The sequence below is a fragment of the Lethenteron reissneri genome, chromosome 50 (assembly GCF_015708825.2).
Source record: "Lethenteron reissneri isolate LAM-NWPU_2019-01 chromosome 50, ASM1570882v1, whole genome shotgun sequence".
NCBI lineage: Eukaryota > Metazoa > Chordata > Hyperoartia > Petromyzontiformes > Petromyzontidae > Lethenteron > Lethenteron reissneri.
This window is the reverse complement of record NC_083828.1, coordinates 8904202-8918665: the sequence shown is the minus strand read 5'-3', so window position 1 is coordinate 8918665 and position 14464 is coordinate 8904202. Positions and strand designations below refer to the sequence as shown.

Sequence of the window (14464 nt, the reverse complement as noted above, 5' to 3'; positions counted from 1 at the left end):
GAGTCAGCTGATTTAGCCGAGTCAGCTGATTTAGCTGAGTTAGCTGAGCTAGTTGAGTTAGCCGAGTCAGCTGAGCCCTCGCTATCTTATAGACCCAGGTCGACGTTGCAGCCCCCGAGGCTCTACCCTGGGCCTCCTGAATTCCCACCTGATTAATCAAAATCAACTTTCTCTCTTTCTCTCTCCAATCTCGCTCCCTCTCTCTCCATCCCTCTCCCTCCTCCGTCTCTCCCCCTCCCCTCCCTCTCGCTCCCCTCTCCCTGTGGGCGCCCGCAGGCTGTTTGGCATCAAGTGCGCTAAGTGTGGCGTGGGCTTCAGCAAGACGGACTTCGTGATGAGGGTGCGGACCCAGGTGTTCCACCTCGAGTGCTTCCGCTGCGTGGCGTGCAGCCGCCAGCTCATCCCGGGTGACGAGTTTGCGCTGCGGGAGGACGGCCTCTTCTGCCGCGCTGACCACGAGCTTCTGGAGAGGGCCGGCACCGCCGACGGCATGGGCAGCCCGGGGCAGGGGGGCGGCCGGCCCCTGCAGCTCGCTGGTGAGGGGGTGTGTGTGGGGGGGGGTGAGGATGTTGGGCAGCCCGGGGCAGGGGGGCGGCCGGCCCCTGCAGCTCGCTGGTGAGGGGGTGTGTGTGGGGGGGGGGGTGAGGATGTTGGGCAGCCCGGGGCAGGGGGGCGGCCGGCCCCTGCAGCTCGCTGGTGAGGGGGTGTGTGTGGGGGGGGGGGTGAGGATGTTGGGCAGCCCGGGGCAGGGGGGCGGCCGGCCCCTGCAGCTCGCCGGTGAGGGGGGGGTGTGTGTGGGGGGGGGGGGGGGTGAGAGGGGGTGAGGATGTTGAATAACAGATAGAGGGTGAGTGAGAGAGGGGTGAGTGAGAGAGAGGGTGAGTGAGTGAGTGAGGGGGTGAGAAGGAGTGAGTGAGAGGGGTTTATGGAGGGGGTGAGTGAGAGAGGGGGTGAGTGAGAGAGAGAGGGTGAGTGAGTGAGTGAGGGGGTGAGAAGGAGTGAGTGAGAGGGGTTGATGGAGGGAGTGAATGAGAGAGAGAGGGTGAATGAGTGAGTGAGGGGTTGAAGGGAGTGAGTGAGAGGCTGAGAGTGAGTGAGTTAGGGGCTGAGAAGGAGTGAGTGAGAGGGGGTGATGGAGGGGGTGAGCGAGAGAGAGGGTGAGTGAGTGAGTGAGGGGCTGAGAGTGAGTGAGTGAGATGGGTTGATGGAGGGGCTGAGTGAGAGAGAGAGGGTGAGTGAGTGAGTGAGAGAGAGGGTGAGTGAGTGAGTGAGGGGCTGAGAGTGAGTGAGTGAGATGCGTTGATGGAGGGGGTGAGTGAGAGAGAGAGAGAGGGTGAGTGAGTGAGTGAGGGGCTGAGAGTGAGTGAGTGAGAGGGGTTGATGGAGGGGGTGAGTGAGTGAGAGAGAAGGTGAGTGAGTGAGCGAGGGGCTGAGAGGGAGTGAGTGAGAGAGAGAGGGTGAGTGAGTGAGAGAGAAGGTGGGTGAGTGAGCGAGGGGCTGAGAGGGAGTGAGTGAGAGAGAGAGGGTGAGTGAGTGAGTGAGGGGCTGAGAGTGAGTGAGTGAGAGGGGTTGATGGAGGGGGTGAGCGAGAGAGAGAGGGGGGTGAGATGGGGTGAGTGTGGGGGTGTATGGCAGGAGCGCTGCTATTCCGGGTGTGTGTCTCCTCAATCCAACCGTTGGATGAAGGCCTCCTTCCGGCCGCACACAAAGACAAATATCCCCCTCATAACCTTAACAGACTGTAGGGGCAAGTGCTGTTAGGTCCGCACGGTACACAAAATGATGGGTGGCCAGTACCACGTCCAGCTGACTTTGACTCCCGAGTAACAATGATCACGGATTGCACCAGGCTGAGTCGACCTAGGGGAGGTGCAGGACCGGTTCAGATATTTGCAAGCGATGTTGGCCGTGAGCGGGAATAGAACTCGGGTCGCCGGGTTCCTAGCGCAGTCGGGCGCCACGGTGGCTAGGAGATGTTAACTACCTCAGCCGGTATACAGGAGACTTGAAGGAGGTATAAAAGATACAAATAAATTAAATCACGACGTTTCGGGCGCAACACAAGCGTCCTTCATCAGGTGGGACAACCACAGCAAGAAAACAATTGCGTAATTTTTATTTATTAATTTTTTTATACCAACGTGACTTTACCGAAAGAACCAAAGCGTATGTTACACAGGAGGTCGTGGGTTCAATCGCGACGACCCCTTACCCCTGTCTATCTGAAGCTTGCACGTTCTCCCCGTGTTCTCCCCTCCACGTTTAGAATCGACGTCGCGCGTTTCACACTTTCTTTGGCCGCTCTAAATTTCCACGTGATGATGACGACGACAACGACGACGATGATGACGATAATCCACTTTCGTCGAGCTCTCATTTGTGACGGCCAGGTCGCTTCTGAACAAGAAGCTCCGTATAGCCCAGTTGGGGCCTTACCTGCTTGATCTCACTCCTCTCTCCCTCCTCCATCTCCGCACCCCCCGCGGGCTCCCCCCCCCCTTCCCCCCCGCAGCCGAGCCCATGTCCGCGGCTGGCCGCCACCACCCACTGCGCCCGCACGTGCACAAGCAGGCGGAGAAGACAACGCGCGTGCGCACGGTGCTGAACGAGAAGCAGCTGCACACGCTGAGGACCTGCTACGCGGCCAACCCGCGGCCCGATGCGCTCATGAAGGAGCAGCTCGTGGAGATGACGGGCCTGAGCCCCCGCGTCATCCGCGTCTGGTTCCAGAACAAGCGCTGCAAGGACAAGAAGCGCAGCATCCTCATGAAGCAGATCCAGCAGCAGGGCGGTGACAAGACGGTGAGGGCCCCTCCCCCCCAACCCTCCCACCCCCCCCCCCCACTTGCTCGATGGATCGATAGATCAGCTGCTCTTTTGATGGCTTGATTGCTCGATGGATCGATAGATCAGCTGCTTTTTAAGATCGCTCGATTCTCACATGCTCTATCAATCGATAGATCAGCTGCTCTTTTGATGGCTCGATTGCTCGATGGATCAATAGATCAGCTGCACTTTTGATCGCTCGATTTTTTTATTTCTCGATGGATTTGATAGATTGCTTACTCGCTTGATCGCCCAATTACTCTATCCGTTGGTCGATGGATTGACCGCTGGCTGATGATGATGATGACGACTACGGCAGAGTTAATCCCGATGTTGATTATGGTGTTGGTAGTGATGATGGTAGTGATGATGGTGATGGTAATGGTAGTAGTGGTAATGGTAGTGATGATGATGGTGGTGGTGATGGTGTGTGGTGGTGATGAGCCTTCTCTAGTGGTGAATGACGGAGCGGGGGGGGGGGGGATGGAGGGGAGTGTACCCAGCCAGAAACGCCTCCACACCTGTGACGCTGTTTGTGCCTCGCCTTTCTATTTGCGACGCTGTTGCTTTTGATTAATTTTGCTTTACTCTCTGGGGGTTCTCATCTGGCCACACAAAATACGCTCATCACCTGACCTGCGTGTCTGTGTGTGCGTGCCTCTGCGTGCGTGTCTGTGCGTGCGTGTCTGTGCGTGCGTGCCTCTGCGTGCGTGTCTGTGCGTGCGTGCCTCTGCGTGCGTGCCTCTGCGTGCGTGTCTGTGTGTGCGTGCCTCTGCGTGCGTGCCTCTGGGTGCGTGCCTCTGCGTGTGCGTGCCTCTGCGTGTGCGTGCCTCTGCGTGCGTGCCTCTGCGTGCGTGCCTCTGCGTGCGTGCCTCTGCGTGCGTGCCTCTGGTGCGTGCCTCTGCGTGCGTGCCTCTGGTGCGTGCCTCTGGTGCGTGCCTCTGCGTGCGTGTCTCCTCCCGTGTGCGTGCCTCTGCGTGAGTGTCTCCTCCCGTGCGCGTGCCTCTGCGTGCGTGTCTCTGCGTGCGTCCCTCTGCGTGCGTCCCTCTGCGTGCGTGTCTCCTCCCGTGCCGCGCCGTTGCGCAGAACCTGCAAGGCCTGACGGGCACGCCGCTGGTGGCTGGGAGCCCCGTGCGGCAGGACGGGCCGGGCCTCCCTGTGGGCGCCGTCGACGTGCAGACCTTCCACCAGCCGCCCTGGAAGGCGCTCAGCGACTTCGCGCTCAGCAGCGAGCTCGACCAGGGGCCCTTCCAGCAGCTGGTGAGGGCGCGCGCTGGCGCTCGCAACGCGCGCTGGCGCTCGCAACGCGCGCACGCACGCGCACGCGCACAGGCAAACGCACGCACATAAAACGCACAGAGGCGCGCGCGTACGCACTCATCCACGCACGCGCAGACACACACGTAGAGAGACCAGTGATGGCCGTGAGCGGGAATCCAACTCGGGTCACCGGGTTTGTGGCACAGTCCTCTAACCACTGACGGTGTGGCGATGTTCATGGTGGTAGTGATGATGGTGATGATCATGGTGGTTGTCGTGGTCATGGTGGTGATGACGGTGGTGGTGGCTTGTGGTGGTAGTAGTGGTAGTGGTGATGATGATCATGGCGGTTGTGGTGGTGATGGTGGTGGTCATGGTGGTGGTGGTGGCTCGTGGTGGTGGTAATGATGGTCGTGGTGAGTGGTGGGTGCTAATGGTGATGGTGGCGGTGGTTTCTGGCCGCGTGGAGCAGGTGAACTTCTCGGAGGGGCGGCCGGGCTCCAACTCGACGGGCAGTGAGATCACGTCGCTCTCGCAGCTGCCCGACACTCCCACCAGCATCGGCTCCAGCCCCATCGAGGCCTGAGCAACAGCAGCAGCAGCGGCGGCGGCAGCGGCAGCGGTGGGGCAGAGCATCGCCCCCGGCCTGGAGCGGACGTGTGGCAGTCAGCTGGCCGGGCCGATGGGGCCGGCCTGTTTGGTTGATGGGGTCGTTTGGACAGTCGGTCGGTCCGTCAGCCGCTTTGGCTGCTCGCCTGGTTGTTTGGCCGATTGGTTTGCTGGTGAATCGGCCGGTCGGTCGGTCACTCGGCGGTTAGACGGCCGGTCTGTCGGTTGATCGGTTGCCCTGCTGGTCGATGGGGGGAGGGTGGTGTGGGATGACGACGATTGGAGCCGTGGGTGGGTGGGGGGGGCGGCATTGCGAACGTTGGAGAGGTGTGGGGGGTGGGGCGACGAACTGGCGGACTGAAATAAAACCACGGGGACCGTGGAACCTCGGGGCGAGGAGCGGCGCGAGAGAGCGCGTGGGCCTGGGTGGCCCGCGGAGGGGCGACGACGAGGGGTCGCGAGCGGCCCAGCGCGACCCCGCGACCCCGCGACCCCCTGCTCCATCGCTGCGGCTCGTCGCGCGTGCCGTGGGACGTCGCTCTCTGTGCCCGACTGCCAACGAAGCGTCGAGCTCTCGGGCTGGGAGGGGGGGGGCACGTGTAGTGACGCAGCAGCAGCAGCAGCTACACTTCTCCAATCCCTGCATCCCCCCCGAAGCCCGTGTACATAGATGCGTACATACGCGGTGTACATACGAAGGAGGAGGTGGCGGTGTACGTACACGGTGTACATACCAGTGTGTGGCCCTCCCCGCAATGTGCATGGATGATTGCAATCATAGTGATGGCAACGGAGATGTTGGTGATGTCGATGATAAAAACGATGGTGATAGTGATACAGGAGGATTAGAAATGAACGGCAAGGGAGTGACATGGTCAATTTGAAGTTGTTGACGTTATGAGGATGATGATGATGGCAGTGATTAGGAGCAATGCCGGAGAGCGCGTTGGGGGTAGCAACTCCTCTTCATAAGTGTTATTGAGCCAGACAACAACAACAACGACAGCAACAACGACAAGGTCTACAGCAGAGTACAGCAACGAGCAGCAACTACTACGGAAACAACATTGACGACGACTACAACAACAACAACAAAAACCACAACCAGCAACCGGCGATCGAGAACGTCAGCAGCCGGCCGCAGCGCTGCAGCTCGCCGTGGAGGCAACGACCACGTGCAAAGTCGGTCACGTGCACAGTCGGTCACGTGCACAGCCGGTCACGTGCACAGTCAGTCACGTGCACAGTCGGTCACGTGCACAGTCGGTCACGAGCACAGACAAGTCACGTGCCCCCATCGAGGATTACGGGCGACTAATGAACAGCCACGCACACGTTCGCCGCTCGCATCTCACGGCCATTTCGTCGCTGCAATTCTGCCGCGTCGCGCTGCAGGGGCCTCCAGGGCGCGGACGGTGGAGTGATCCCGCCGACAACAACAGTCCGACCGCGCCGGCAGAGTTCGCTCCACGGGCCCCGGCCCCGATCCCCGTGAGATGCTTGCTACGTTATCGCCACTACAACCGAGCCGCGCCGGTCCCACGTTTGGTTTTTTCCCCCACCCCGGGACCCGAGCCATGCTCGTCCGCGACGCTGCAAAGTGTCCTCCGACCGGCGCTCACGCAGCGTTTACCCTCCGCCCCGCACCCGCGCCTGGCCCTGCTTGGCCCCCAGCCAGACCCAGGAACGCCTTTCCGCGAGGCTGTCCGTCGTAGCATGGCTTCGGTGCCGGCTCGGCGCGGCAATTTATCCAGCCAGGGGGGGGGGGAGGGAGAGGAAAACGCACACACGGCTCGGATGTGCCAGTGGAACAAGTGGGTAAGAGAGGCCCAGACAGGCCCCAGGGTGTGCCTTGCTTACAAAACAACACTGCTGCAAAACTGTGGTTCCCCAAGGCTGATGGACCAGGGGGGAAAACGATGTTTTACTTTGGGGGGATGGGGGGGGAGGGGCAAGAGATTATTTTGAGTGTGTCTGTATTTATATACGCGAGTCTACAGGTTAAGAGGGGCATATGTACTGCATATGTGCATGTATACATATGCCGTGTCGTGTGCGTGTATGTATGTGTGTGTATACACGCTTCAGGCGTGTTTAGCCCGGCACGCGACGGGATTGGATGCTGGGGCCGTGACTGTCCGATGGGGACGCGATGTGATGGGATGATGTCGTGATGACGCTGCCCACGTGCGTGGCCGCATTGCATCATTGGCGTTGGAACACGGAGAGCGCGAGGAGTGGTGCACATATTAGAATCTATCGCTCACTGCACGAGCTGTAACCACAACAGATAACCAGCACATAACCACAACTAACCAGAGACTCTAACCACACCAGCTAACCAGCACGTAACCATAACTAGCCAATCAGCCGCTAGCGCTGTCCCTAGTAGCCCAAGCCCTAACCTCTCCTCACGACGTTTCGCACCCCACCCCTTACCCCCACCCACCACCACCGCTTCAATTCCAATCCGAGCGTCGCGGGTCGTCGCCTCCACCAATCACCGCCGAGAGATTGAACTCCGCGTGGTGACCGAGACAATGAGCGGCCGACGCGTCATCGAGTGATCACGTGGCGCGTCATCGAGTCATCACGTGACGCGTCATCGCGAGATCACGTGGCGCGTCATCGAGTGATCACGTGCCTGGTACCCCGCGAGGGTTTTTCCGTCGAAAAATTTGCGGAGCACCGACGGCAAAAAATAAATTTGGGTTTTTTTAATTTTTAAAGACACACACACGGGCTGCGGTCTGTTAAAACGCCACCCCAAGTTACGCACGAAACTCGTGTTGGTAGCAAAAAAGTTAGGCGAAAGGGGGGGGGGCGGGGGGGCGTGGGGGGGGTCTCTAACCTGCTCCGTGGAGCTCGTCCCGAGAGGGCGATCTTGCCCCCCCCCCCCTTTCCCAACTCTTCCACGCTCTCCGCGTGGGAGATGCCCACACTTGACGCCACCAACACACACGCGCGCGCGACCTGTCGATCGATCACCTGTAGCGGCGTAACCTATTAACACCGCTGGGTGGCAAGGTGGGTGGGGGGGGGGGTGAATGAACTTGGCCATTGCTTCAACTGCCGCGCCCGGAGATCAAATGGAGCCGGCGAGCGGTGGCGACGACAATAGCTAAACATCTGCATCCCCGCAATCAAACAAACCAAAAACAAATCTATCTTCGCCCATCGATCTCTCGGCCTCGCAAACCCCGTTGCGTTGTTAACCCTCGGCAACTGGTTTAATCGGGCAGTCTCGATCGGGTTTGCCCCCCCTTTCTGGGGATCATCAGCAGGGGTGACCACCACCACCATGTGGCACTCACTCCGGTGAAACTGTCCTCCTCAGCGCCACGCCCTGTGCGGTCAATCCGTATCCATCACTCACGTGCGTTCCTCTCCGATGCGGCGTCACAGCGAGTTTGGACCACGTGACCGTTCCAATTACCCCCCCATCAGCGACCGCATCAACTCCACGCAGCGCGTCTCTCTCCTCCCTTCCCGTCTTTGTATCATAACAAAATAATTATTTAATTTATTATCAACACAAGGTGTGTGGGGGGGGGGGGAAGGGGGGGGACAAGGGGAGGGAGCGGTGAACTTGGCGGTTACAATATTTGGAGATTTGTAAAATAGAGAATATTCACACGAAAAAAAATGTAAAAAAAAAAATTAAACTATTTTAATCCCACGAGACCGAGGCGACGTGTCTGCGCGTACCCCCCCCCCCCCTCTCTCTTCTCGTGCTATCATTTGTTCAGTGTTGATGCTGTTGGCTGTCGTTCTGATTATTATTATTGCGTGGCTGTTATTCTAAGTATGACGACGATGATCACGTGCCCTATTAACTGCCAGACTTTGCGTGGCACAGGGATCCCCCCCTCCCTCTCTGTATCTCGTTCCGTTTGTAAGAAAGAATCATAATTAAACCTTTGCTCTTGCCTAACGGCGGTGTGAGGAAGTGATGTGCGCGTGCGTGTGAGTGTGTGCGTGTTGAGCTTCGTTCGCGTTGTACGTAGCCCACTGGGCCAATCAGAGGAGCGGGATGTCACGTGATGTACCTTCAAGTGAGCGGCACGCACGTGGCTTTGAAAGTGACGTCACGTCCAGACGTCACGTCCGGCCAGTTCGGCACAGATGATTAAATCCTTTATATTAAGTTCGCTTGCTTGCTTGCTTACGACCGTGCAAATATTTCGGTCGTTTTTTAACCCACTTCCCGTGATCCAATCGAGCTGACATTTTCCACACAGACTCGTTGTGCGAGACAATTAATGTTCGTGAATTTTTTTTCTCCAAAATTTTACACTGTTTAGGGAAAACAAATTAAATATTTAATTACCAATTGCTTAATACTGGCAGACAATCATCTGACCCATAGGTGGCAGCCATCTCAAGCCAGAGGACGAGAGGACTCTAGCCGCCACGCATATAAAGGATTTATAGTGAAAAACTTTGTTTTTACGGGTTATACTTATTTTTTCTAATAGAGTAGAACCCCCAAACTCTTAATGACGGCGATTGGTTTCACGGAACCGGTCGTGAAGCGAGTATACAGGAGATGCACGTTAAAGGCTTTATTCGTTCCGATAGCGTCTAAAAATAAAATAAAAAATCACCCAAAAAACGTTTTTTTATAATATTTAAACAATGGATATTAATACAAAAAGATTAACAACATTATAAACACGTAACATTAAAAGAAACATGGTTAATCAAGGCATTAATTCATATTTACTGCACCGACAACAGCCCATCGTTAACAGGGGAATGGTCGGTAAGCGAACACATTGGGCTCTATGGAGGAACTACACTACATTACACTATACACTAAAGTACTATACTATACACTACACTACTATACACTACACTACTATACACGACACTACTATACACTACACACTATACACTACACTACTATACACTACACTACTATACACTACACTACTACACACTACACTACTATACACTACACTATTATACACTACTATACACTATTATATACTACCATACTATACTATACACTACACTAATATACACTACACTACTATGCACTACACTACATTATACTACACTATACACTACACTACTATACAATACACTACTATACACTACACTACTATACACTACACTACTATACACTATACTATACACTACTACACTACTATACACTAATACACTACTATACACTACTACACTACTATACATTACTACACTACTACACACTACTACACTACTATACATTACTACACTACTATACACTACACTACTATACACTACACTACTATACACTACACTACTATACACTACACTACTATACACTACACTACTATACACTACACTATTATACACTACTATACATTACTACACTACTATAAACTACTACACTACTATACACTACACTACTATACATTACTACACTACTATACACTATACACTACTATACACTACACTATACACTACACTATACACTACTATACACTACTACACTACTATACACTGCACTATACACTACACTGTACACTACACTACTATACACTACACTACTATACACTACACTACTATACACTACACTACTATACACTACACTACTATACACTACACTATACACTACTATACACTACACTATACACTACACATTGGGCTCTATGGAGGCCCGTCGTTAAGTGATTAGTCGTGAACAGGAGTGGACGTTGAGAGGGGTTCTGTTGGACAGCGCAGTCGTTCGAGTGCTGGTTGAGGTCCTCCCCCCGCACAACAACCGCCACGGCGCTTGTGCCAGGCTAGGTGCACTTTGAGGCCGCGTGAAGTGTCGAACGCCCGCTGGAAGGAGCTCACGGGACAGACCCAGCAGGTGCCATCGGCTGACTGGCTGAGATGACTGACCGATGAACCACCCACATACGCTCACCTACTCTATTCACTCACCTTTACCCATCCACACCAGTCACTCTCCTACCCTATTCACTCACCTGTACCCATCCACTCACAGTCACTCTCCTACCCTATTCACTCACCTGTACCCATCCACACCCAGTCAATCTCCTACCCTATTCACTCAACTTTACCCATCCACACACAGTCACTCTCCTACTCTATTCACTCACCTGTACCCATCCACACACAGTCACTCTCCTACCCTATTCACTCACCTTTACCCATCCACCCACAGTCCCTCTCCTACCCCATTCACTCACCTTTACCCATCCACACCCAGTCACTCTCCTACCCTATTCACTCACCTTTACCCATCCACACACAGTCACTCTCCTACCCTATTCACTCACCTTTACCCATCCACACACAGTCACTCTCCTACCCTCTTCACTCACCTTTACCCATCCACACCCAGTCACTCTCCTACCCTATTCACTCACCTTTACCCATCCACACACAGTCACTCTCCTACCCTATTCACTCACCTTTACCCATCCACACACAGTCACTCTCCTACCCTCTTCACTCACCTTTACCCATCCACACCCAGTCACTCTCCTACCCTATTCACTCACCTTTACCCATCCACACACAGTCACTCTCCTACACTATTCACTCACCTTTACCCATCCACACACAGTCACTCTCCTACCCTCTTCACTCACCTTTACCCATCCACACCCAGTCACTCTCCTACCCTATTCACTCACCTTTACCCATCCACACACAGTCACTCTCCTACCCTATTCACTCACCTTTACCCATCCACACACAGTCACTCGCCTACCCTATTCACTCACCTTTACCCATCCACACACAGTCACTATCCTACCCTATTCACTCACCTTTACCCATCCACACACGGTCACTCTCCTACCATATTCACTCACCTTTACCCATCCACACCCAGTCACTCTCCTACCCTATTCACTCACCTTTACCCATCCACACCAGTCACTCTCCTACCCTATTCACTAACCTTTACCCATCCACACCCAGCCACTCTCCTACCCTATTCACTCACCTTTACCCATCCACACCAGTCAATCTCCTACCCTATTCACTCACCTTTACCCATCCACACACAGTCACTCTCCTACCCTATTCACTCACCTTTACCCATCCACACACAGTCACTCTCCTACCCTATTCACTCACCTTTACCAATCCACACACAGTCACTCTCCTACCCTATTCACTCACCTTTACCCATCCACACACAGTCACTCTCCTACCCTATTCACTCACCTTTACCCATCCACACACAGCCACTCTCCTACCCTATTCACTCACCTTTACCCATCCACCCACAGTCACTCTCCTACCCTATTCACTCACCTGTACCCATGCCACTCACACCTTCGGCAGCCAATTCGCTCAACCCATCCGCGCCCCATCCACCAACCCCCGTCCACCCACTCATCCATCTGCTCGAGTACTCCAATGCCTTGCAAGACGCTTGGCCAGCGTGCAGGAGGAGTAGGCCCAAGTGCCCCCCCCCCTGCTCCCCCTCTTTAGTGGAGCACCTTCCGCCAGCAGGTCATTGCAGGGCTGCACCTTTACCTTGCATACAATGCGTTTTGGCTGACCGTCGTTAACACCACAGTGCCACTATCCCATCATCCTTGATGTGTGTGTAGGGGTATCTCCGTGTCATTTGGCACAGACGGGGGGGGGGGGGGGTTACAGCTGGTGCATCTTGCCAATCATCTCAGTCAGTCAACCCATGCGGCCACTGCTGGGTCTGTCCCGTGACCTCCTCCTGCCAGCAGCGAGCCTTCAACAACTTCACGTGGCCTCAAAGTGCACCTGGCCTGGCACAGGCGCCCTGCTGACGTCAGCGTCAATTCGTGGCGAATTGTGGGTATTGGTATCGCGCTCATGGCCAATGACGATTATCTCAAATGAGTACCTGGTGCGGTGTGTAAACATCGCCGCTGGGGAGACAAAGGCGGTCGGGGGTGGTGCTGGCCACCCACCCCTTCGTGCGCCGAGCCTGATAACAGCCCTTTCCTCAACAGTCTATTAAGGTCATAATGAAGGTTTTTGGGTTTAGATCGCGTTATTTATAAATGTGTCGTAACCCTCCACCACCCGACACGGCCAATTAGTAAAAAAGTGTCACGTTGACAAAAGACAAATAGTTCACTGCTTTAGCCCACCGGTGTGTTGAAACCACAACATTTACAATTTGAGTTGTACGACGTTTCGCTGGTAATTGCATCCAGCATCATCGGGCAATTCGCCAGATTGGCCGTGTCGGGTGGTGGAGGGTTACGACACATTTATAAATAACGCGATCTAAACCCAAAAACGTTGATTATGAATAATATTGGTCGCGAAAGCCTACGTGTCTATTAAGTGCAACACGGGGGGGGGGGGGTTTGTCTTTGCTTTGTATATCTCTCCAGCTCTTGTCCCAGGCTATACGGGGGACCTTTGTCTGTGTGTTTGTGTGTGCGCCACGGGCGATCGTGCCCCTTATCTGACACGGGGACAATCTCCCTGTTTGGGCGCCCGAGGGGGGGGAGGGGGGGCTCGGATTGGAGTGAGGTCTTGATCTGTGGCTCGCCTCCACAAAGATAAAGATCCGCCGTGTAGCATGAGCAGGCTCGAGTGGCAAGTGCTGTTAGCGAGCGTCTATCAAGGACGGCACGGCACACGAGGGGGGGTGGGTGGCCAACACCACGCCCGGCCGCCTTTGTCTCCCCAGCGGCGATGTTTACACATCGCACCAGGTACTCATTTGAGGCTGAGTCGACCTAGGCGGGGGCCCAGGACCGGTTCAGATAATCTTCACTGGTGTTTGCCGTGAGCGGGAATCGAACCCGGGTCGCCAGGTTCGTAGCGCAGCGCGCTAACCGCTACACTACTGCTCCCCATATACAAAGACAAAGACAAAGATCCCCCGTATAGCCTTAACAGACTGTAGGGGCAAGTGCTGTTAGCGAGCACCTATGAAGGCCGGAACGGTACACGAGGGGGTGGGTGGCCAGCACCAGGCCCGACTGCCTTTGTTTCCCCAGTGGCGATGTTTACACACCGCACCAGGTACTCATTTCAGGCTGAGTCGACCTAGGGGAGGCCCAGGACCGGTTCAGATAATCGTCACTGGTGTTGGCCGTGAGCGGGAATCGAACCCGGGTCGCCAGGTTCATAGTGCAGCGCGCTAGCCACTACACCACCGCTCCCCTCCTCTACCCCCCTCTCCCCATATACATACACATATACACACGCCCACACTCAAAGCCCCACATACACACACGTACACACACGTACGTGCCTATGCAGTGCATACACGCAGACGCACGCGCGTATAAGTCTGCTCGTAAAGCCAAAGATCCCCCGTATAGTCTTGCACAGTCTGCGGGCAAGGGCGGTGTTGCTGTTTGCGAGCACCAATGAAGATCGGCGCGATGCAACAGGGAGACGCGCGCGAGTAAAGAGAATTGTGTTAGTGTAGTCTCTATTTTAAGGCTGTTTGTTTCATCCTCATCAGTGATCTCTGTCGGGAAAGAGAGACATATATTGGGGGGGGGCACATCCCCCCCCCCAATATTCAAATATGCTCAAAATGCCCCCCCCCCCCTCAATATATTACTATAAAATAGATTTCTGTTTATATGATTGTGGTTATGGTTGTACTTTATAAATCCCAAATCTCAGGCATTGCATACAATTAAACGAGAAAAGGTAAAACAGAAAAAAACAGAGCAATGTAATACAATACACTATTAGACATTATTGTTAAAAAAATAAATAAAAAGTCCATCCCATGTGTTAGTGAATTTTTTTATATTTTAGGCAGGAAATTCGTTTTCAAATTTAGATTTTTTTTTCTGGG

At 54.6% G+C, this 14464-nt stretch overlaps 1 protein-coding gene across 4 annotated transcripts in view; it reads left to right on the top strand.

The window, feature by feature from the left end:
• Positions 1–4975, top strand: part of LOC133355166 (insulin gene enhancer protein ISL-1-like) — a 48822-nt gene extending 43847 nt beyond the window's left edge. For 3 of the 4 annotated variants that reach the window (XM_061572503.1, XM_061572505.1, XM_061572502.1), the window contains 4 exons: positions 277–536; positions 2513–2802; positions 3913–4086; positions 4556–4975. In XM_061572503.1, the coding sequence (XP_061428487.1) occupies positions 277–536; positions 2513–2802; positions 3913–4086; positions 4556–4672 (841 nt within the window). In that variant the 3' untranslated portion in view covers positions 4673–4975. The remainder of the gene's footprint in view (positions 1–276; positions 537–2512; positions 2803–3912; positions 4087–4555) is intronic. The other variant, XM_061572504.1, reaches the window with a different exon arrangement.
• Positions 4976–14464: the final 9489 nt, after the last annotated feature.